General features: G+C 41.2%; 1 protein-coding gene across 1 annotated transcript; it reads right to left on the minus strand.

Annotated features, from left to right (window-relative positions):
- Positions 1-707: 707 nt before the first annotated feature.
- LOC124140812 lies at positions 708-24,683 on the minus strand. The gene is made up of 5 exons (XM_046508586.2): positions 24,283-24,683; positions 4,508-4,683; positions 3,986-4,071; positions 2,889-3,084; positions 708-971 (listed from the first exon to the last, which is right to left on the minus strand). Exons 1-5 carry the CDS (start codon positions 24,575-24,577, stop codon positions 855-857), a joined length of 870 nt encoding a protein of 289 aa, XP_046364542.1. The 5' UTR covers positions 24,578-24,683; the 3' UTR covers positions 708-854.
- Positions 24,684-25,285: the final 602 nt, after the last annotated feature.

Consider the following 25,285-nt stretch of genomic DNA (forward strand, 5'->3'; position numbering starts at 1 on the left):
CTATGGGCCAATCAGATTCCACCTCTCGTATCACTTGCGTTTGCTTCACACAAAATGGTGGCGCCCGGTCAAGACGATCTGATCGATAATCAAGATCTATATTGTGATAAAACGGGTTTTACATCGCGAAATGCATCAAATCACGCGAGCACCTTGATTAAAAACATGAAAAGATTTGGAAAATATCTGCTGACAACGAGTTGGCGGTGCACATGCTATGCAAATCCTGCAATCGACCGAAATCTGCACGTAAGTTTACGAACCGGATTTCGATTCCGGTGTGCGATTTTGATTGGACTAGCCAAAATGTAACTCCATAATACCAGCCTAGTTCGGCAAGGGTGGAAACTGGACTTTTATAGTCAGTTAACTCCCTTGCCTCGGGAAGATGTACAATGAGACGATATCAGTATTCGTCATTTCATTATTGACAACTAGTACAATATTACTCTGTAACACTTGCCTCAATGCTCTGTGACCCGTGAAGATCCAGGGTAGAATAGGTCTTCAGCAACCCATGCTTGCCGTAAAAAGCGACTAAGCTTGTCGTAAAAGGCGACTAACGGGATTGGGTGGTCAGACTCGGTGACTTGGTTAAAGCATGTCATCGATCCCAATTGCGTGGATCGATGCTCATGATATCAATATCTGGATTGTCTGGTCCAGATTCGATTATTTACAGACCGCCGTCATATAGCCGGAATATTGCTGAGTGTGGCGTAAAACAACAAACCAACTGAAGACCTATTCTACCCCGGATCTTCACGGGTATTTACAGGCCACCATATTATACAATCAGTTTGAATAGTGCAGTGATTAAGAACAAAGAAGAAAACAAAATTTAAATAAACGTTTCATGGATATTTGATTTCCACTGACTCCAGGCGACTGAAGCTGATGTAAAGCCTCACGGCGTTATCGACAGAAATTCGTATTGGGGCTTCGTAGAAGTTATTGCCATCGATGAATATCTGAAATTAACACATGAGTATGAGTTATAAATATTGACTCATTATCCACTTAGATGTTCAACTGTGATACAAATGGACTTAAGTATATATAATACTCGTTTTGGTTAGATACGAGAAGATTTCTATGAACTGATCGAAGGAAAGTTCAAAAGAAAGTGTATCTGACGAGAAGCGTGGTACTGCATTTATTATTCACTCTCAATGTGTATTTAAATGTAAATACATGACAATGTTTGTTCGTTAAACGTTAATCTGGTCCTGATTGACCTTTTTGTCGTTCGTTTGTTGTTTTACGCCGCACTCAGCAATATTCCAGCTATATGACGGCGGCCTGTAAATAATCGAGCCTGGACCAGACAATAAATATCATGAGCATCGATCCACGCAATTGGGATCGACCGACATCAACCACTGATATGGGCATTTATTAAATTCTATACGTACGCATTAGTTCTGGCTATTGTGTGTATAATTTGCATGAATATAGTAACGATCGAAACATCATTATTTGGGATTAGCAAGGTGTTTGCATTACCTGTAAAAAACAGAAGCAGCAGCTTTGGGAAAACACATGTCCATTACAAGGCATCTTTATAACAGAAAGGCATATGTCTCGTAATACATTTATTTATAAATAGATGAGTTGTAAGCACTTCTGTTTAAACGTCATAACTTCTGGTCTGCGATTCCTCATGCCAAGTGATGTTCACTTTTGAAACCGAACGACCTCCGCCCCTTGCCTGGGTAACAACACAGTCATAAGCTCTTCCGGTTTAATGACATCACTTCAGGTTTCGTAAAACATAGATAAGAAAATAATATGGACATTCGGTTTAGGAAAACACGTGCTTAATGCAAGACAACTCTAAATCAGAAAAAAACACTACATGCATATACCACTTGGACATTATCTGCAAAAAGTCATTTAAGGGAACATGCCAAACAAATTACTTTTACTGTGACCTTGACCTCCACGTTATCTTGGTCACACCCTGAGGAGTGAGTGAGTATAGTTTTACGCCGCTTTAAGCAATATTCCAGCAATATCACGGCGGGGGACACCAGAAATGGGCTTCACACATTGCACCTATGTCGGAAATGGAAACCGGGTCTACGGCGTGACGAGCGAACGCTTTAACCACTAGGCTACCCGACCGCCCCACTAAGCAAGGAGTAACGGTTACCTCAGTCTCAACATAGACCATAAAATAGATCTGAGGAGGGCATGTTACAGTTTTCGTTGATCTACAGTTAATCCTTCCTCTTTTTCCAGGCTATAACCTGAAGAATGGGTAGCTTAATATCTTTATGGTTATTCATTGTGATCAGAAACCAGACAAAGATGTAGTGATGTCGATAAAACTAGAGACTGTTTGGAGGACCCTAATAGTCATTTGTTTTATTTGTAGAATAGGTCTTCAGCAACCCATACTTGCCGTTCATCATGCAGGTCATACAATAATGCATTCACTACTTTCCTCACGGTCCTAATCTGTCTCTCCCAAACTCATCCCGTGTGAGAGGGAGATTGGGGATTACACATCCACTGAATTACTGTCTGTAGCATGTGTTCCGGATTTCATGGTGATTCATTGCACGAATTGCTTCTTACACCCGTGAAGATCCGGGGTAGTATAGGTCTTCAGCAACCCGTGCTTGTCGTAAAAGGCCACTCACGGGATCGGGTGGTCAGGCTCGCTGACTTGGTTGATGCATGTCATCGTATCCCGATTTCATGGATCGGTTCTCATGATGTCAATCACTTGATTGTCTGGTCCAGGCTCGATTATTTACAGACCGCCGTCATATAGCTGGAATATTGCTGAGTGCGGCGTTAAACAACAAACCAACTGACCAAAATTATTTCATTTTCAATTAATTTAGTACATCCTCCTCTTCCAAGGACAATTCACCTACCAGGAAATTGGTTGTTGTTATTCTCACGAGGACATCAAACACCACGTTTGGAGAAAATATGAAGGTCGATGGCCCAAGTTCAGTCCCCCAGGTCCCGGAGATTTTTGTGTTGAAGATTGCATCATGTCTCGACCAACGGATAGACAGGAGGAACACAGAGATTAGGTCGTCAGTTCCCCGCAGGTTCACGTCAGTGCTGTAGTCAAAACGGAAAACACAAAGACCTTTGAGCTTTCTCCTTAAAAACATAATACAAACTTGAAACGTGTTCAGTAGCATCCCCGTGACTATCTGGGGTAGAATAGGTCTTCAGCAACCCATGCTTGCCGTATAAGGCGACTATGCTTGTCGTAAGAGGCGACTAACTGGATCGGGTTAGTCGCATTTTTACAAGCATAGTCGCCTTCTACGGCAAGCATGGGTTGCTGAAGACCTATTCTACCCCGGAATCTTCACGGGCCTGTCTTGTTCTAAACGCATTCCCAATGCAGTAATATATGAACGTCAATGGCCTAGATTGTCATTTGTTAAAATATTAACAAAACGTATATGCACGTCCGGTTTAATGACATTAGTACTGGTAAAACACATGCCCAATAAGTACGACCTTCAAACAGAAAGTCTTATGTCTCCAGCTATCTTACCAACAGAGACAAAAACATTTCCGGTTTAATAACCTTGATCTTCAGTCACGGCCATTAACTCAGCAAATTCCAGCAATATGACGGCGCCCTGTAAATAATCCGAGTCTGGACCAGACAATCCAGTGATTGACATCATGAGCATCGATCCACGCAATTTTGATCGATGACCTGCATCAACCAAGTCAGCAAGCATGATCACCAGATTCCGTTAGTCGCCTTTTACGACAAGCATAGTCGCCTTTTACGACTGGATGGGTTGCTGAAGACCTATTCTACCCGGGATTGTCACGGGTCTGGACGTTGATAAAGATGTAGGCTATCTGCATATTATTTGGCTGTGATTCTGTTGAAATGAGTTTCATTTCTTACTTGCATATTTGGTTTTTAGTTAAGGGAAAAGATTTATTCATAATACTGAACATGTTTACTGGTTGTTAATGTTTGAGAACTTACTTTCCAGCACCATCACCTGCACCTCTCACTTTGATCTCCGCCCCAGGGGATAACGGTGCAGGAAGATCGGTGACCCAAGGAGACACCTGTCATCAAGTAAAGGAAAAATATTTTGAAATGTATACTTATTATCCCTTTGATATGTCCATAAGGGGCGGTCGGGTAGCCAAGTGATTAAAGCGTTCGCTCGTCACGCCGAAGACCCGGGTTCGATTCCCGACGTGGGTACAATGTGTGAAGCCCACTTCTGGTGTCCCCCGCCGTGATACTGCTGGAATGTGGCTAAAAGTGGCGTAAAACCATACTCACTCACTCACTCACTGATATGTCCATAATGATTTTTTTCTGAATCGTTGAATATAATACAGCCTCATTTGACTCAAATTGCTCATGATAGTAATACAACATATAAGATTTAATTAATAAAGCCACATTGGCATGTTTATCACATGGCTCTGGCACATGTTGTTATTTTTATGACGACCACGATGAAAATGTAGCGTCGTTTCTTCACGAACATACCAGATTGATCCAACGTGTCTGAGCACACATTCCAATGTTGAGGACTTCAGTGCCAAGGGAACAGTGGAATGGAGAGGAGGGGATGTGTGTGAGCCCGCTTCCACAGGCAACGTCCACAGACTGGTTCACGACTGTCAGCGACAGGGCATTCTCCACGCGGAAGTGGTTGCATTCAGCTGAACATGAATGGACAATAGAGTCATATAGAAGGCCAATGCCAGAGAATAACCAGTCTCGAATTTCCGACGAAAGAGATTACATTGATAGGCGTAAATAGACCAGTAGAAATTGACATGAAAAATAATTAAACCCGGACTTTTAGTAAAACAACCAAGTTTCTATAAATTTGATTAAGTAAGTAATTTTGAGGAAGATCGTGTGAGTAAGTTGTCAAAACTAGTAGTATGTGCTGTCACCGCAACATCCAAGATTGAGGATGTTGTGTCAATAACAACAGTCATTCGTCACCACTCGCCCCTTTCCGTAACCTGAAAGAAGATTCGACTTGTCCCGGAATAACACGAGTTGGTCACGAATGCAACAACAGTTTGCTGGCGGCAGTTATGAAGTACATGGTGAGTACAAAGTTCTTTTGCAATTCCCTATTTATTTTTATATCTTATGGAACACGTATGACTAACTACAGTTGATGAAAATTTAACAACTTAGAGAAAATAAAAGGGTTTTTTTTAATCACGCATCAGTCGCTTTTTTCAAGGGCTAATTGGCAGTGTGATCTGGCACATACCAGTATATTGCCTGTATTGATACTATTCCCACAATATGTGGTAGGCAATAAGGCAATCCATTAACCTCAAACATTGACACCTTTGTGTTGCATGCAGTGCGGTGAGGTGCTACTTTCTTGAAAACTAATTAGATTTCATATCATTTGGATGGCCGTCTGTGTGATTATCAATGTTATTAATATATATAGTATTTGTTTCAGTTGACAATATTAGTGAGTGAGTGAGTGAGTTGGGTTTAACGCCGCTTTTAACAGTATTCCAGTTATATCACGGCGTGCCAACTTTATGTGGGAGAAAAGCCCGAAGTGATGCAGGTCTCAGACGTTTACCACTTCGGTGAAACCCTCGAGCACGGGTATGGTGCTGACAAACCTTGAAACATAATCGTGGCGAACCGAAACTATTGGAATCTATATTTGATTATTGAATTCATTAAGAAATAATGATGAAGTGATATTTTTATTTGTCCGAGTGGCAATTGTCCGGAGGGCAATAATCCTCCTCCCAGATATTTTACTTTGTATTCGACCCGTGGAGATCCGGGGTAGAATAGGTCTTCAACAACCCATGCTGATCGATTCTCATGATATCAATCACTGGATTTTCTGGTCCAGACATGATTAATATCATGAGCATCGATCCACGCAATTCGGATCGATGACATGCATCAATCAAGTTAGCGAGCCTGACCACCCGATCCCGTTAGTCACCTTTTACGACAAGCATAGTCACCTTTTACGGCAAGCATGGGTTGCTGAAGACCTATTCTACCCTGGAATCTTAACGGGTCTGGAGTATGTTGTAGGATAGTGATACATACATGGAAGTGGCAGAAATGTTCAAAGGAATTAAACTTGAATTAAACAAATTCAATTTGAAAAGAATGAGGAAAAACATAATATTAGCAATATACATCCTTTATTTCAATGTTAAGGTACTAGAAAAAAACACACTGTAAAATAACACTCGATTGCAGTGACCTGAATGGACATACGTTTGACCGTTTTGTTGTTACTGGCCTTAAGTGTCGTTGTGGTCACTGTTACGAAGATAATCTTCATTATTTATTCCAATGTAGAAGGTATACGGACATTAGAAGTATTTCTTTTATATAAATGGTTACGATATTAAAACTGTGTTGTAAGTGTCTGTCATCTGGAACAAATATTAGACTTATAGAATCTCTCCATGCATATTTTACTCTGACGCCTTGAACGCCTATAAAATAGTTGGACATTTTGTTTACATTTACACTCTTCACAAAAAGAAACGCACAGGTAGTATGTAGTTCATTGAACCTGACTACACAAAAAATCCTGTATATAAATTGGATATATGTTATTGGAAAATGTTGATGGCCTGATATTCGACAAACGTTTTCACATCGCAGTTTTCTGTTGCACGCCACTTCAACGTCCACCTCAGCACCATTTGCCGCCTTTGTGACCGATATGCACAGTTCAATTCCACTGCAGACCGTTCGAGAACCGGCCGACCAAGAGTTACCACCCTGCACAGGATCGCGACATTCGACTGTTCCACCTACGTCATCGGAATGCCACAGCTATGGAGACTGCAGGAACCATCTTCGCGGGGCTGGAATCCGACCCAGAAGACCAGTTATCGTCCCTGTTTTGCAACCGATCCATCGACAGCGACGCTTGCGTTAGTGTCATACCTTACAGCCTTGGAGTGAGTGAGAGAGTGAGTTGGGTTTAACGCCGCTTTTAACAGTATTTCAGTTATATCGCGGGGTGTCAGCTTAATGTGGGAGGAAAGCCCGAAGTGATGCAGGTGAAACCCACGAGCACGGGTATGGTGCTGACAAACCTAGAAACATAATCGGGGCGAACGGGGATTCGAACCCACAATCATAGGTTTCTGGCGTGCCCAAGGGACGCAACTCTGCCCAGCGAATCGCGACGCCTTGGACGACTGGGCCACCCGTGCCCACTTACAGCCTTGGAATTTGAGAAACTGGAGACGAGTGTGGTGTAGCGATGAATCACGAATTCTTCTTCACCGGCGAGATGGAAGACAACGTGTTTATCGTCGTCGAAATAAGCGTTTAGACCCAAAGTGTGTCCGTGAATTCGACAAATTCGGTGGCAGTAGTGTCATGGTGTGGGGGACCATATCCTACACAACGAGATCTTACTTGGTTGTGGTTCAGGGAAATTTGACAGCAAATCACTACATGAATCAAATTCTTCAACCTCACCTTCTTCCAATCATTGACCGCCAGAGGGAGCTATTTCAACAGGACAACGCTCCATGGCACACAGCTCGTGTCACGGTAGACTACCTTCATAATGCCAACATCAACGTCTGCCCTGGCCGTCGAGATCTCCAGATCCCAACCTTATCGAACACCTCTGGGATGAACTTGATCGACGTGTACGTCAACGTCAGAATACGCCGCAGACACTCCCACAACTGGCCAACGCGTTACAAGCAGAATGGCGCAGAGTTCCAAAGGACAGAATTCGAACACTGATCCAGTCAGTGCCGAGGAGATGCAGAGTCGTGATTGCTGCCCGGGACGGTCACACGATATACTGAGTTCAGCGTAACCTTGTGGCCTTATGTGATATGACAATGAACAGTTTTTAATGCCTTTGTACAACGAGAACATGTGACTGTAGAGCTCCAAAATTTCATATTTGTATCTATGATATTAAATGAAATATATCTACTTTATTAGGTACAATAAATTTACTGAAAACTACCTGTGCATTTGTTTTTTTTAAGGGTGTACATATGTTTGAACCTTTTATCATCCACTGTGTGTTATGATATATATTATATATATATCATTGTATCGGAAGGGTCTTTAAATAGGAATTGCGCCTGTTGACCAATCAAGTTTGCAAAAAATAAAATATTGTTTCTTGTTTTTCTTAAGCAATTACAAAAGATGTTCAAATGTATTGGGGATGATAAGCCTGACAAAATTAAAAGGGCTATAAACCAATAAATGGTTAAGGAAAGATTATTGTCTTTGATAACGTAAAAGCATGGATCAGAAAGTTGCTTCAAAGAATCTGAAGTGGATAGATATTTATTCTAAAAACTGTTCCTTATGTCAGAAGTTTGAAATTTGTTGTTGTTTTCATCTGAAGAACATTATCAGAACACTTGGAAACACTTTTTGGAAGGTTGTCTTCATGGCTTCACTGACCCCTCATCTTCCCGAGGCAAGAGTGTTAACTGACTATAAAAGTCCAGTTTCCACCCTTGCCGAAATAAGCTGGTATTATGGAATTACATTTTGGCTGGACTAACGAGTCTATGCATAGTCCAATCAAAATTGCGCACCGAAATCGAAATCCGGTTCGTAAACTGTCGTGCAGATTTCGATCGATTGCAAATCGTGTGCACCGCTAACTCGTTGTCAGCAAATATTTTCCAAGTCTGTTCATGTTTCTAATCAAGGTGTTCACGTGATTTGATGCATTTCGCGATGTAAGACCCGTTTTATCACAATGTAGATCCTGATTATCGAGCAGATCGTCCTGACTGGGCGCCACCATTTTGTGTGAAGCAAACGCAAGCGATACGAGAGGTGGAACCTGATTGGTAGGCTTAGAAGGGACATAACTGGTAATAACCACTGGTGGCGCTACGATCCAGCCCAGTAATTCCAGCTTAGTTCGGCAAGGGTTGAAACTGGACTATTAAAGTCAGTTGCCTCGGGAAGATGCTGACCTCCTAGCAAAGGCGAAACCTTTGAAGATTATTTGCCTGAAAACAGTTTTTACAACCCAAATATTTTAAGTCTGTATTCAGAAAGAAATGGTTTGAAAAGAGTATTTTTTTAAAATTTGTGACATAGTTTATGATTCTGAAGAATTTCTTACCCTCACAGAATTTAACAATACAGTAAACTCCGTTAACAACAAACACGCTTATAACGAACTGTTGGATACAACGAACTCTTCTTGGTTCCTTCCATTTGCTGTGTATATGCTTATAACGAACTACGGTTATAACGAACTAAAATTAGTGGTCCCTTTGAGTTTGTTATAACCGTAGTGTACTATATGTATAACCTGACTATTTTGGCATTATTCAGTGTACAAAAGGCTATTTGAAACATTTTAATTTACCGACAAAAGAGATTGGGTGTTGTGGTGATAATTCTCCGAGTGCAAAGCTTTTATTTTCAGTTAAGAAGGGTTCAAAGTATCAGAGATAGACTGGACTCCAATCTTCTAAAAAACCTATTTCTAGTAGACACTTGTACAAAGTTAAGGTTTCAGTGCAGAATTATTCAAAGAATGTTAACCACTAATTCTTTCCGAGCTAAAATTAAAGTCACGAATTCTGATCTTTGAGATTTTCGCTATCTAAATAAAGATACAGTATCTTATCTGCCTTGGGAACTTGATATTGTTGAATGGTTATCATTTTAAGGGAGCGTTAAAATTAAGATATTTTATTGAAAATGAAATTGAGTCTATTACAAACAGTGTACCAGAGTCTTTATGCCAATTGAGTTGTGCGTCATTCTTTGAAACTCGTCACGATATGGCTGAAATACTGCCGATGTGCCACTGAATATTGTACTACCGATCTATTGTATACTGCCATTGTAATTGATGTGCAGTAATTTGTATTGATTTGTAAACTTACTGTTTGTTTGTTTGTTGTTTAACGCCGCACTCAGCAATATTCCAGCTATATGACGGCGGTCTGTAAATAATCGAGTCTGGACAAGACAATCCTGTGATTAATATCATGAGCATCGATCCACGCAATTGGGATCGATGCATTGCATCAACCACGTCAGCGAGCCTGACCACCCGATCCTGTAAGTCGCCTTTTACGACAAGCAGAGTCACGTTTTACGACCTATTCTACTCCGGAATCTTCACGGGTCTGTTAACTCACTGATTATATTTTTTAAATATACCGGGCAAAAGAAACTTATCACCTTGTTCAGTAGCTCCGTAAAAAGAAACAAAGACAGTTGCTAACTATATGATGATTAGTTTAATGAAAGGAATCATTTTTCGTGGTCCGTACAAAATTGCAATGCCATATCAATAGTGTACTTGCCATAAGGCCGAGCGAAAGAGACTTGGGGGGTCAAAATTAAAAAAATACATTAACACGAGTCAAACAGTGTCCACTTCGAGTTCAAAGGTGCTCATAAAGTCAAATCATGTGACAAGACATGTCCTTTGTAGCGTGTGTGACAGCCCCCTGCATCAATGCACGCCAAAATACGCCTCCTCATGGGTGTCGTCAGTCAACGGATGACGTCAGCAGGAATTCTGCGCAACTCGTCCAATAAAGCCTGTTCAAGCTTCTGTCTGTTTGCTGGGGGAGATACGCGTTGTCTCAGCTGTCGATCGAGATGATCCCAGAGATGCTCTTTGGGATTCATGTCTGGAGAACATGCTGGCCAAGGCAATATGTTAACGTTAACGTTGTGCAGATATTGCTGAACAAGTCTCGCGGTATGTGGTCGTGCATTATTCTGCTGCAAAAGGGTACCCCTTGGCTGTCCACAATGGGGCGGTCGGTTAACGTTAACGTTGTGCAGATATTGCTGAACAAGTCTCGCGGTATGTGGTCGTGCATTATTCTGCTGCAAAAGGGTACCCCTTGGCTGTCCACAATGGGGCGGTCGGGATACCAGCAATGCGGAGTTGTCGTAAGATTCTTCGTCTGCTGATGGGGTGTCTCAGTGCCATCGCCGCCGTTGACGTCGCCGTCACGTACCGGTTCCGCAGGTGGTTTGTACGGATTTAGCGGTCATCAACTGGCGTTGTGAACGTGGTCTTCCCGATCTTGGACGGTCTTGTGTCGAGCCTGTTTGCTGATAACGGTTCAACAAGTTGCTGATACTGGTTTGACTGCAGTTAAGTCTTCTTGCAGTGTGCCCTTGAGAGGCCCCAATATCGGCCATACCAGATGCTCTGTCGGGGCGGTCGAGTAGCCTTGTGGTTAAAGCGTTTGCTTGTCACGCCGAAGATCCGGGTTCGATTCCCGACATGGGTACAATGTGTGAAGCCCATTGCTGGTGTCCCCCGCCGTAATTTTGCTGGAATATTGCTAAAAGCGGCATAAAACCATACTCACTCACTCACTTACTCAGTAGCTGTCACGTTCCTCTTGTGTGAGTCTCGGCATTTCTCTAATGTTCTGTTTGATGCCGAATCCTTGCTCTGCCCCACACCGGTATTTATGTAACATTCATGTACGAACATTTTTTATCAGTTCCCAAAATCCTGCTTTTACCCATCTATCCTGACTGCACGAAATTCACTGAATCCTGCAAAAAGTGTGCACAGGGTGTGTTTTGGTGAATGTTTTCTGATAACGTTCTAACTTATCGCATCGTCTTTAATTCAGATAAAAATAAATAAAAAATAACGATCTTAATTTTTTGAACACTTGTCTGCAAGAAAAGGTAACCTTATTTTATTTCTACACTGCGAGACATTTGTTCCTTTCGTTAATAAATATAAATAACGATCTGAATTCATTGGAAATTTGTCTGCAAGAAAAGGGCACATTATTATCTTTCTACACTGCGAGAATTTTTTGAGTTTTTTTAACAAAAAAGTCCAAACTGAGTTAGTGTACATGCATAATGACACGACCCGTGAAGATCCGGGGTAGAATAGGTAAAAGGCGAGTATGCTTGTCGTAAGAGGCGACTAACGGGATCGGGTGGTCAGGCTCGCTGACTTGGTTGATGCACGTCAACGATCCCTGGTTGGTTGATTGGTGGGTTGTTTAACGCCGCACTCAGCAATATTCCAGCTGTATTACGGCGGTCTGTAAATAATCGAGTCTGGATCAGACAATCCAGTGATTAATATCATGAGCATCGATCCACGCGATTGGGATCGATGACATGCATCAACCAAGCCAGCGAGGCTGACCACCCGATCCATTTAGTCGCCTTTTACGACAAGCATAGTCGCCTTTTACGGCAAGCATAGGTTGCTGAAGACCTATTCTACCCCGGATCTTCTCTGGTCTCCAAATGATGACTGAGTGTAAGTCTTTTATGAAATGGTCGGTCCCGAAATGAAATTCAATGACCTTATATCAAGAAGTTGCACACTAAGTTGATGTGGTTTATTTCACGATAAAACATCGTTCTATCATGACGTCATTTCCGGAGATTCGAACACCGGTCGCAATCCGATACAACTGGACGACGTTCGTATTTCGTATTGAGAGGGCAGTGAGTTGTTCCCCTTAGATGCAACTTGGCAACGCAAATAACCGCAATGGCCAAACCATCGCATCCCAAAGTGGGATATGGCAATCTATACTGAGAGAAACGGTACAGATAACCGTCGCGAGAATATTCAGGAAATCTCAAACTTACCCCCACCAACCCCCAACCCCCACGCACCGTACACAAAATGGACACGTCCGCCATTGCCACGATTTGATTGTATTCAGAGAGTCACCATTATTTAAATACGGCTAAAAATATTTATAGCTTGTAAATTTTATTAACATCCATAGGGATGTTCATATGCTCATATAAGAAATAAACCGCTCGTGGTCGTTGGTTGTTTGCTCGCGAGGTTTATTTCATAGACAGATTGATAGATAGATAGATAGATAGATAGCAGGGTTTTGAATTATGATACACCCCCATCACCTCGTCGTTTATTTCATAGACAGATAGATAGATAGATAGATAGATAGATAGATAGATAGATAGATAGATAGATAGATAGATAGATAGATAGCAGGGTTTTGAATTATGATACACACACACACACACCCCTCGTCGTTTATTTCATAGATAGATAGACAGACAGACAGACAGACAGTATTCATACAGAGGCTACTGAACCCCCAATGTTATGCGGAGAGAGCAGTTAAAAATTAACGGAGATTAGCAATGTGTGGCTGTGCTCTAATCTTTCCAGTTCTGCTTATAACTACGTTTCTAACACTCCATATCCAAATGATTATAAAAGGAAGCAAAATATTATTCAGCTACTCTCGTATTCCTATGCTTTATTTGTTTATTTGTTGTTTAACGCCGCACTCAGCAATATTCCAGCTATATGACGGCAGTCTGTCAAATTAATTGCACTAATATTGTTTACCTAAATCTGTGATATATTATCAAGTCATCGAATACTTACTTGCTATTGTTTGCGTATAAATGATAAAAAGACAAAAACAACTCACCAGTTTATCAACATCTGCTGTCGATCGCATCGCAGAGAATATTTTATTAAAATCTTGTTATCGTCATGGACCAAGAAACTAGAGTGAGTATGGTTTTACGCTGCTTTTAGCAATATTCCAGCAATTTCATGGTGGGGGACACCAGAAATGGGCTTCAAACATTGTACCCATGTCGGGAATCGAATCCGGGTCTTCAGCGTGACGAGTGAACGCTTTAACCACAAGACTACCCGACCGCCCCTTGGACCGAGAAACAAGAATTGACGATGTATTTTAATCTCCTGTGTGGAAATGTTTCGGATGTTTTAATAATGGAGATGTGGACCAGAAGTATAATATTTACAGACAGTGCACAGAGCAATATTTCATTACTTGTCATCGACAGCTAAACTGGTTCTACTGACGCAAGCTTATATTAGGGCTTTTAGCCTACATGCGGCTGAGTGAAAAGTGGTAGAAATTATAGGCGCAAATGCGTAACATCCAGAGGTTGTCAAATACGAATGCAAATAAACATGCGTTCACGAAAGATATGGTTTGGCCGCGAACACTTTGAATGATTGATTCATAACGCTTGGTTAGGGCCCTTGCGAAAATGAAGACTTGCCTTTAATCGGTGGAAATCATATTAACAGTAATTCAAGGGAGGTTACTCTGCTTCTGCCTCACGTTGTCAATAGCTGATACTTATTTCGTAGACGGAATAAGGAGTTCGATTCCAGTGAAAGTTGTATGTGCAGTAAATCTGCTTTTGACTGGAGAAGAAAGGAAGCAGATTTTGTTGTCTGATTAATTTTTACTAATTTGCAACTTTGTCCAAATTTTTGAATTAAAAATAGTAATAATAATTTTTCGTTTTAAAAATGAATTCTTTTTTCTGCAATTTAGATGTAAAGTATTCAAATTGTCAACTTAATTGAAAAACGTAATTGTGACGTGTATAATATATTTTGACTTTTCATATTGGTCCATGCTCCGAGTAATTCTCTCAAAATACATTTCCACGTTGTGCAAACATTATTTGCACCACACGAAGGGACAGTATTCCCAACGGTATGCATGCTAGAAAGTAAACGTGTAATCCGAGCTCCATATCTCCAGCGTTTCAAATGTACGTATCATTTGGCCGCCAAATTTGCACACACTACGCAAGTCATGGAATTTCAGAAAAAGTGTCTCTCTTATGCTCCATTGCATACATGTGTAGTGTTGGAATAACGATGGATGTTTTTCATTGTCTGAAATGTCCACTGTTTCATTTGTTTGTTGTTTAACGCCGCACTCAATATCATGAGCATCGATCCACGCAATTTGGATCGATAACATGCATCAACCAAGTCAGCGAGCCTGACCACCCGATCCCGTTAGTCGCCTTTTACGACAAGCATAGTCGCCTTTTACGGCCAGCATAGGTTGCTGAAGATCTATTCTACCCCGTATCTTCACGGATCTTGCCAAGGAAACAAACAGAAAAAAATCCCAAACTGTCAAAAGGCACCAATTCACCACAAAACCTAACAATGTGCCAAGTTAGGTGAAGAAATATTATAACTTGTTGCTATGGAAATATTGAAACTTGTTGCTATGGAAACTCGAAAAACATTTTTTTGAAGAAAAAAACAAAACTCTATAAAACACACCAGTTGAGCACAAGTTGACTACTGGGCCTATCTATATGCCAAGTTTGGTGAAGACATAATGTACGGTTTTCGAGCTCTGCTCCGGTAATGAACACTCCCGCCATCTTCAGTCCAAGTCAAAGTCGTTTATACTGGAGGGGCGGTCGGGGAGCCTAGTGGTTAAAGCGTTCGCTCGTCACGCCGAAGACCCGGGTTCGATTCCCGACATGGGTACAATGTGTGAAACCCATTTCTGGTGTCCCCCATCGTGAATTTGCTGGAATATTGCTAAAAGCGGCGTAAAACCATACTCACTCACTCACTCACTCACTCACTCACTCACTCGCTCACTCACGTTGTTATTTGATCTACCTCCGGCTATGAAATTACTCAGAGATGAAGAATATTAAATGTCCTATCTGATGGTATACATTTACCTGCAAATATTAAAACGGTTTTGAAAAAAAGACATTTCTAATTTTGTCCGAGAAATTATTCTGCGTTGAAAAACAACAAATTTCGCCGCTATTTATCGTACACAGATAAAAGAGAGCGGAAACTGTGAGCGAACAAAATACTCCCTTATATCTGAATGACATAAATGTACATCAAATGAATTTATGAATTTATATATATATGCTCATGTATACAAACAATAGCTTGCCGTAAATGACGAGAGAGGTTACACACGTAAAGGAAAAGGGGGCGCAACTCCTCTATGCTTAGAATTAGCGGTGGATAAGGACAATATATTTTTGTGGTGTTTTGTTCACGAGGAACTGTACTATTCCAACACAAATATCGATATTAAAACTGTATACGTTTAGGCATAAACAAACCCATAAGAAACGATGAAATCGTACTTCATAAAAAAAAGTAGTAATAGCGAAATGGATGGCCCATACTAACCTATAAATTAGTCCTTAGATTCCAACATTCTCCTGATAGTGTAAGTGAATTTGATTATTCAATTATTAATGAATCATTAGCCTTATCATCAAATATAGTGACTTACTAAAAATGACACCTTTCTATTTGACAGTGGTATTTTGATTAATATATATCTCCCCTAATTTTCGTTCATGGTATGGAAAATCTCGATGTGTAAAACGGAATTTGACGCTTTTTCGATAAAACATAAATAGCTGATTTTACCATGTAAATAATGTCTTGAATAGATAAACAATTAATCATATAATAGATCGTTTGCCATGTATCCTAACTGGACAAAACACGCACCTGTTTAGCATCAATTTTACGTAATCAAATACCCAAAAGAATACTTCAAAGCAAACAAACGTATATTCAATTTTGAACATATATTTGTTCATTATTATGTGATTATTTCTCTTAATCTCGTTTCAGAATAATACAATAAAAGATGCGAAGAAAGATTCTTTGGTATAGAATTAACAGGATAATCGAAAAAGGTTCGTCCAGCGGGGTACAGGACACGGTTTAGATTTTTTAGACTTTTTACAGTTCTTGGAGAAATAAAGAAAACAGTTTATTATCCCGTGATCACAATATTTAAAAAATGGTGAACCCATTGAATATATAATACAAAACGAGAAGAATAATTCGTAAATCGTTTGTGGCTAACGCGCACCTGGCGAATCGTTAGGCATCACCGTTCTGTATATCAAACGACATAAAATAACAATTCCAGACCAAGACAATTCTTATAAAAATGGTGTGTATATATTTTAACAAAAAAATATTATCCACTTTATAACAGTTATATATTCAGTTTTAGTTTTAAAATAAAATGAAACGGCCATTCATTAACCTGTTTATATGAAATAACAATACTGATTATTACATTCTAAAGTTACATTTACATTTACATCTTCTTACACATCTTCTAACACTTGTCTGAAGGAAAGAAATATCGCATACGACACTATAAACTTTTTAATTTCTTGTTCATATGTACAGAGAAACAGGGTATTATCAAAGGTTCATAGAGTTTGTGGTCTTTATCTGCGTATGATATCATACAAAACATTGATAAATAATTATTGTGAAATTACTTGTGACAAAATGTATGAAAGATATGCAAAATCAACATCATAATTGAAACTGTTATCAACAGGATACAATAATCGTGTGCACTGTCATTCAAGGACCTTCACCTCAAAGAAATTACCAAATGTATACAACAATGTTGACGTATGACATCACTTCCGTTGACCGACTTTTACAAAATAGCGTGTTCAGTGACAACATCACGCAGGACTTTACGAGGGGACTTTCGTTGTAATCAGACACATTGTGACAATCTGTGTACTGTTATTTCTTGTTATATTTTTCATTGAAACCGAGAGCAATAGTAAAACATTCCGATAAATACCGTTGTCGTTGTACGTGATTTTGCGTCTGTCATGGCGCCACACATGACGGAAACGTAAACAATTTCTGTTCAATTTACGAAATCATTGCGATGTATCTTTTTTTAATTCCCGAATTCTTCCTACGATTCTCTTACCATGCATATTCTGAAATTGTTGAGGCAATGCATGCAACGAATAGACAAATGGATAGCTCAAAATAGTTGAAAATGCTACAGTGTAAAATCTGAATTATGCTTTGTTTACATTTCATAACAAGCGCAGTTTTCCGAGCACAGCGTTCGTTTTCACACCAAATTTCTTACACACCTGTGGGTGAGGAACCCATTTGAGATAACTGGCATCAAACATATGTGTGAGATCGAATTCCAGGCCCGTGATTGGCTACTCCATGGTGATGACCTGAGGTCAGATTATGACGGACTACTTTCCTGATGTAAGTAATTGATAAGTTGCTCGTGCTTCAGTCGAGTGTTCACCTGCGTGTATGTTGAACGTTATGGATTTTTTTAGTGTAAAGCCCCTTATTGATTCCACATCGACATATATGCCACTCCTCTTCAACCCTCACTTCCAAGTCGTAAATAATTTAAAATACACTACGCACACTTAACCTAACACACTTCGAAGTTTTGAATTCGGTGGGAAATTCCCTCTTCTGTGATATCATATCCACTGTCATTTTAGGTAAAGCAAAATTACCATTCACGGCGTTATTTACTCCGTGTTTAGAAATCTAAATATAGGATATTTACTCAAAGAATTGAATTTCAAAAGTAGCATATTCTGTATTTGTATCTGGGTATCTGTTTTTTCATCTAATCACTAATGATAGATTTGAAACGTCGCCTAGAATCGGTTAGAATGTTTTGGAAAATTCGTACACACAAACGTCGAAGTGTACGTGCCACCATATTGGATAGTGTTTACAAACTCACGTTTCAGGTGCCGATTATGAGACGCCTGTTAGATCACGTATATTTCGAACTCAGCTGCGATACATGCATCCCTGAATTCCTCATACATTTTAGAATAAAATGGCAAGTGGTCTTTGTCACAATGCAACTTATCTAGACGATTGGTTTGTTGTTTAACGCCGCACTCAAAAATATTTCAGCTATATGACGGCGGTCTGTAAATAGTCGAGCCTGGACCAGACAATCCAGTGATTCATATCATGAGCATCGATCCAAACAATTGGGATACGATGACATGCATCAACCAAGTCAGCGAGCCTGACCACCCGATCCAGTTAGTCGCCTTTTACGACAAGCATAGTCACCTTTCACGGCAAGCATGGGTTGCTGAAGACCTATTCTACCCCGGATCTTTAAGTAGCACACCATTCCTTAACATGCTGATGAAATAACATACATTGGAACAAACTACACTTGCATACAATAGGCCAAGTTTGTTGCTTTGTTTGTTGTTCAACGCTGCACTCAGCAGTATTCTTGCTATAAATAATAAATAATTAATCGAGTCTGGACCAGACAATCCAGAGATTGACATCATGAGCATCAATCCAAATAATTGGGATACGATGACATGCATAAACCAAATCAGCAAGCCTGGCCACCCGATCCCGTTACTCACGACAAGCATAGCCTTTTACGGCAAGCATGGGTTGCTGAAGACCTATTCTACACCGGATCTTTACGGGCTGGGTGCAAATTGCCTGCTTGTACTCAACACAGTTCATGTTGAAGAGTATAACCACAGTGGCATTGTTCACGTGGACAAGAGAATACATGTGATCAATATGGCCTCGCCTAAACCAAATTGATACAAGTAAAATACTTCAAACAAATCTGACTTTCCTCCTCCTTTTGATCGATGTAAAGCCACTGTCAAACACACTGTACAAAACAGCTTATCCGTTATTTAGTAGACATGTCGTCAGAATCCACGAATGGCTTTGTGTTTGAGAGAACTCGGTTGGTAGTATCCATGCAACCAGATAAGAGACGCGAAGTCATGTTTACCCTAACAAACACCACTTGCTTGAAGAGCAATACATAATTAACAGATAATTTCAGTTCCTGAACATTTACGAAAGAGCATTGTGCCACTGTAGCTAACCTGGTACAGGAAAAGTAGGAACATTCCCTTGTGAACAGTTTCTGTCCCTTGATGTGATAGGCCATGGAAGAATCCGGGGTAGAATAGGTCTTCAGCAACCCATGCTTGCCTCCCCCGTGAAGAATCCGGGGTAGAATAGGTCTTCAGCAACCCATGCTTGTCTCCCCCATGAAGAATCCGGGGTAGAATAGGTCTTCAGCAACCCATGCTTGCCTCCCCCGTGAAGAATCCAGGGTAGAATAGGTCTTCAGCAACCCATGTTTGCCTCCCCCCGTGAAGAATCCGGGGTAGAATAGGTCTTCAGCAACCCATGCTTGCCTCCCCCGTGAAGAATCCGGGGTAGAATAGGTCTTCAGCAACCCATGCTTGTCTCCCCCATGAAGAATCCGGGGTAGAATAGGTCTTCAGCAACCCATGCTTGTCTCCCCCGTGAAGAATCCGGGGTAGAATAGGTCTTCAGCAACCCATGCTTGCCAGAATAAGGCGACTATGCTTGTCGTGAGCGACGGGATCGGGTGGTCAGTCTTGCTGACTTGGTTCCCTTGTGAAACGTTTCTCTGTCCCTTGATGTGATAGGCCCGTGAAGAATCCGTCTTTAGCGTAGAATAGGTCTTCAGCAACCCATGCTTGCTGCAAAAGGCGACTATGCTTGTCGTACCGGGTGGTCAGGCTGGCTGACTTGGTTGATGCATGTCATCGTATCCCAATTGCGTGGATCGATGCTCATGATGTCAACCACTGGATTGTCTGGTCCAGACTCGATTATTTACAGACCGCCGTCATATAGTTGGAATATTGCTGAGTGCGGCGTTAAACAACAATCCAACCCAATCCAATCCAAGCCTTACTTACACATTAAGTAATGCAAACAATAAAGGACCTCCTTTATTTGGAACATTCTTTTGATCGTGTCATATTTGGATAATGTTTCTCTGTCCAAGGATATGAAATAAGTTCATTTAAGATCCTTAAATTAAAATAATAAGGGGGATGGTGTAGCAGCTACAATGGTACCTTCGTTTTATCTACAGTTACTGTTTCTGACGTGACAGTCTTGGCCATGGCGGAGGCGCGGTGGCGCGGTGGCCCAGTGGAGGAAAGCCGGAAGTGATGCAGGTCTCACGGCGTGCCCAAGGGATGCATCTCTGCACAGCGAATCACGGCGCCTCAGACAACTGGGGCCCGTCCCTCCTCCTCCTCCCCCCCCCCCCCCCCCTCCCCCCCCTCCTCCTCCTCCCCCCTCCTCCTCCCCCCTTCCTCCTCCTCCCCCTCCCCCCCCCTTGCCATTGTCATATAGTCGGAATCGTACAATATGGAGATTTCTTATGGAAAGGGCTTTGTCACTCTTATGGATTATTATTGCCATCTGAAAGCTTGTGCATTTAAAATGAAACGTTGCTGGACGACAATCCTTGGGCTTCGCAAACTAAAATAGCAGATCCTTTTCAGAATTACATTAACAAGATTTGCGAATTACCTCATTGAAGATATTATACCTTCTTTCAGTCTTCATTCATTGTCTCTTCACGCCATATGCATCGTGAGTCATGTGCAGTGTAGACCCGTGAAGATCCGGGGTAGAATAGGTCTTCAGCAACCCATGCTTGCTGCAAAAGGCGACTATGCTTGTCGTAAGAGGCGACTAACGGGATCGGGTGGTCAGGCTTGCTGACTTGGTTGATGCATGTCATCGATCCCAATTGCATGGATCTATGATCATGATGTCAATCACTGGATTGTCTGGTCCAGACTCGATTATTTACAGACCGCCGTCATATAGCTGGAATAATGTTGAGTACGGCGTTAAAAAACAAATAAACTCATTCAGTAATGCAATGTTAGCTGTGGAGATGAATATCTTTAAAATACTCTTAATGTACGTTTTGTTTACCTTTATATATCATATAGGCGATTCCAAATATTAGGTAGATTGTCCTTGTGTTTAAGAAACAGTACATATTTGAATATGTCTAATTACCAGACGCAATTCAAATGTTTCAAACAACATTTCGATTCATGTCCATGCCTCGCCATTGTTACACTATTTGCCATGGGCATTTTGTGAGCCCTAACAACTGCACTGAAGAGTCGTGCAACTGCACTGTATAATTAACCAACTCAGCAGAATAATAATTGGTCAGCTGACGTACTTATATAAGCAGCCTAATTGCTGACATAGCAAATGTCAAGTACTTATATAAACAGCATAACTACTGACATAGCGACTGTCAAATTAATCAGAACTGACTAGCTCAGCAGAATAATGATCGGTCAGCTGCCTTTAAAAGCAGGCAGGTTGTGTTAACAAACAATCGGAGAAGTGCAGTCACAATAGCAGAGAGGAAAACCAGGGACAAGGAGAGACGAGCACTGTCCAGCCAGCCCAGCCCTCAGCTGCCAAAGTGTCAACGTGACTTCGTCGACTTCCTATGTTCGACTGTGTAACTATTGATCGACTGGTTCTGTAGTTCTACTGTGTTAATAAACAAACCATTCTCCGCCACCACCACGGCTTGTCGTTCTAAGTGCACGGAGGTGTTGCAGGGGTTCCTGAGACCTGTGAAGATCGGGGTAGAATAGGTCTTCAACAACCCATGATTGCCGTAAAAGGCGACTATGATTGTCGTAAAAGGCAACTAACGGGATCGGGTGGTCAGGCTCGCTGACTTGGTTGATGCATGTCATCGATCCCAACTGCGTGGATCGATGTTCATGATGTCAATCACTGGATTATCTGGTCCAGACTCGATTATTTACAGACCGCCGTCATATAGCTGGAATATTGCTGAGTGCGGCGTAAAACAACAAACCAACCAACCCTCCCAGAGAAGAACAGGACACGCCTAAGGTAGAAATTGGAGCCAGACCAGCTCAGGACTAGTGACGATGACATGTCTTCTGACGGACAGACAGACGCTCAGGAGGAACAGTCAACCCCATATGACATTGAAGGGGACAGACAAACATGTCTACCACTGTTACTTTTCTTATTTGGGTTAGCCAGAGGTGATATGCTGTTTGAAAATGATGTTTTTCGAAAGCTTAATGAAATCACAATAACCAGGTTTAAGTGGTTGGTCACGTTTGTCACAGACTTTGCACCTCTCAGGCAGTTCATATCCAGATGCGAAAATGACATAGAACAAGTCAAGTTGACTGTTCGACAATTGCTGACTCGGACAGGTCAACAGGCTTGATCAGTATGTTTAGCCGAGTTCAGCCGAAAGCATACCAGTAAGTGAGTATGGTTTTACGCCGCTTTTAAGCAATATTCCAGCATTATCACGGCGGGGGACATCAGGAATGGGCTTCACACATTGTACCCATGTCGGGAATCGAACCTGGGTCTTCGGCGTGACGAGCGAACGCTTTAACCACTAGGCTACCCGACCGCCCCTGATTGCAGACCAGGCAGAAGCGATCATTGTTACCGTTTGTCAGGAAGTCACTAAGTTTCCTGTGATCATTTCTAGTCAATTGGCATCTTGGACACTACGGTAGTAAGGTTATTACAATTTACGTAAAAAGTTATTACATTTTACCGCAAGTTGAGATTATTACAATTTACGTCAATTTTTATTACAATTTGCGTATTACAATTTACGTCAATTTTATTACAATTTACGTTGTTATAACAATTTACGTCAAAATTATTACAATTTGCTGCAAGTATTAAAATTTACCTTTTTATTACAATTTACGTCGTAACATAGCCGCTTGGTAGTTACTACTGATAAGAGATTAGACTTTGCAGTCGTGTGGGGAGAGGGCGACAGATATTCTCAAACCAAACCGGTTTCCCCGGCACTTAGGGGTGAGTGAGTGAGTGAGTGAGTGAGTTGGGTTTAACGCCGCTTTTAACAGTATTCCAGTTATATCACGGCGTGTCAGCTTAATGTGGGAGGAAAGCCCGAAGTGATGCAGGTCTCAGACGTTTACCACTTCGGTGAAACCCACGAGCACGGGTATGGTGCTGACAAACCTAGAAATATAATTGGGGCGAACCGGGATTCGAACCCAAAATCACAGGTTTCTGGCGTGCCCAAGGGACGCAACTCTGCACAGCGAATCGCGATGCCTTAGACGACTGGGCCACCCGTGCCCCCTCCCCACCTTTAGGGACATTCAGGCTAAACGCGTCATGTTCTGCCTCAAACAGTCATTTATGTTTACCTCCGTATTACCATAATGAAACTAAATACGAGTTCGAGAACAGTTTCCTTCAATTGGCTCGTAGCCCAAATGTTTCAAACATGTCACTATGGAAACTATTCCTCCAGGCTGGGCGAGAACTGGGTGTAATGAAACTACCTCCAAAATTCAAACAAATAGAACGCATTCCCATGGGGCATCTGATCGAACAGTTATCTGATCTATTATGAGACATTTAATTGGAAGTACTTAGTTGGATTAATTGTTCTTATTATAGTAACGAAACCGTCTTCATTCATTGTCTCTTTACACGATATGCATCGTGAGTCATGTGCAGTGTAGACCCGTGAAGATCCGGGGTAGAATAGGGCTTCAGCAACCCATGCTTGCCGTAAAAGGCGACTATGCTTGTCGTAAAAGGCTCAAGTTGTTTTACAGTCCATTGTTGACATGGGTCTTTTTAATCTAAATGTCTCAATTGTTAATGTATAAATTGTTCGTGACATTTTATGGCTGCAACAGTGCCGATGTGATTTTACATTTTAACTCACTCACTCACTCACTCACTCGCATATAACTGAATAATTGCTCACGTGATATACAAATAAATTCACATACGCTCTCCTTATATAAATTAAGATCACCTGCATAATACTGCCAGCCCGGCTCTTCAGTGCCTCCTGTGTTGATGGAGGACTTGTACAGGCGACATCGTTTGGACGTTGGGTTGTACAGCAGCATGTTACAGAGGGGGTGACGGTAACAACGTCCTGTACATGATAATTTTCCTTCCACGACGTGTTCAGACATAAAGGCCTCATTAAACAACAGATTGTCCAAACTTGAGTGACGTCGAACATGAAACCCACCACAAGACTGAAGGGCAGATATCAGTTTATGGAATACAAGCGTCAAGAGAAAGATGTCCCGTTTGAACATAGTGATTCCTCCACACTTCAACACCGGGATCTACGTAACTGCGAGGTTGACTCGTCTGTTCAAAAGACGTGTTGTCAGTTCTGACTCTGTCCCAGATCAATAAACATTATGCATGTAACAGGACTCCTATCCGGGAGCACTGTGTTCGAATCAACATTCAACTCTTATTGATTCATAAGTAAAACATGCGTCTTTGTGAGAGGGATGGGGTGACACCTCCGTGCACTTAGGACGCCAAGCCGTGGTGGTGGCGGAGAACTGTTTGTTTATCAACACAGTAGAACTACAGAAACTGGCGATACGTGATTCCACATACTTCCATTATACATCAAGTGTAACAAATCATAATTACATTATTGACCGTCTAGAAGAATCAATCGATTCCACAGTAAACCCATCCTCACAAACAATAAAACTACAGTCATGATACTACAGGTGAGTACTAATACTATTGTCAATTTTTCAGGGATGTATATAGAATTATCATGCATAATTATGCAACACTATCTTCGTAGTGTTGATGAATATTCAGATGCACCATATTAACTAACTGTGTCCATGTGCATCATACGGAAGACTTTTAGGGCCATTTGTTTTTTTTGTTTTTTTTCGATACTATCTTGAAATTTCAAGATACTAAGTGGAAATTTCAAGATACTAAGTTGAAATTTCAAGATATAGAAGTTGAAATTAAAGATACTAAGTTGA

The sequence above is a fragment of the Haliotis rufescens genome, unplaced genomic scaffold (assembly GCF_023055435.1).
Source record: "Haliotis rufescens isolate VD_foot unplaced genomic scaffold, xgHalRufe1.0.p SCAF_60, whole genome shotgun sequence".
NCBI classification, from domain to species: Eukaryota; Metazoa; Mollusca; class Gastropoda; order Lepetellida; family Haliotidae; genus Haliotis; species Haliotis rufescens.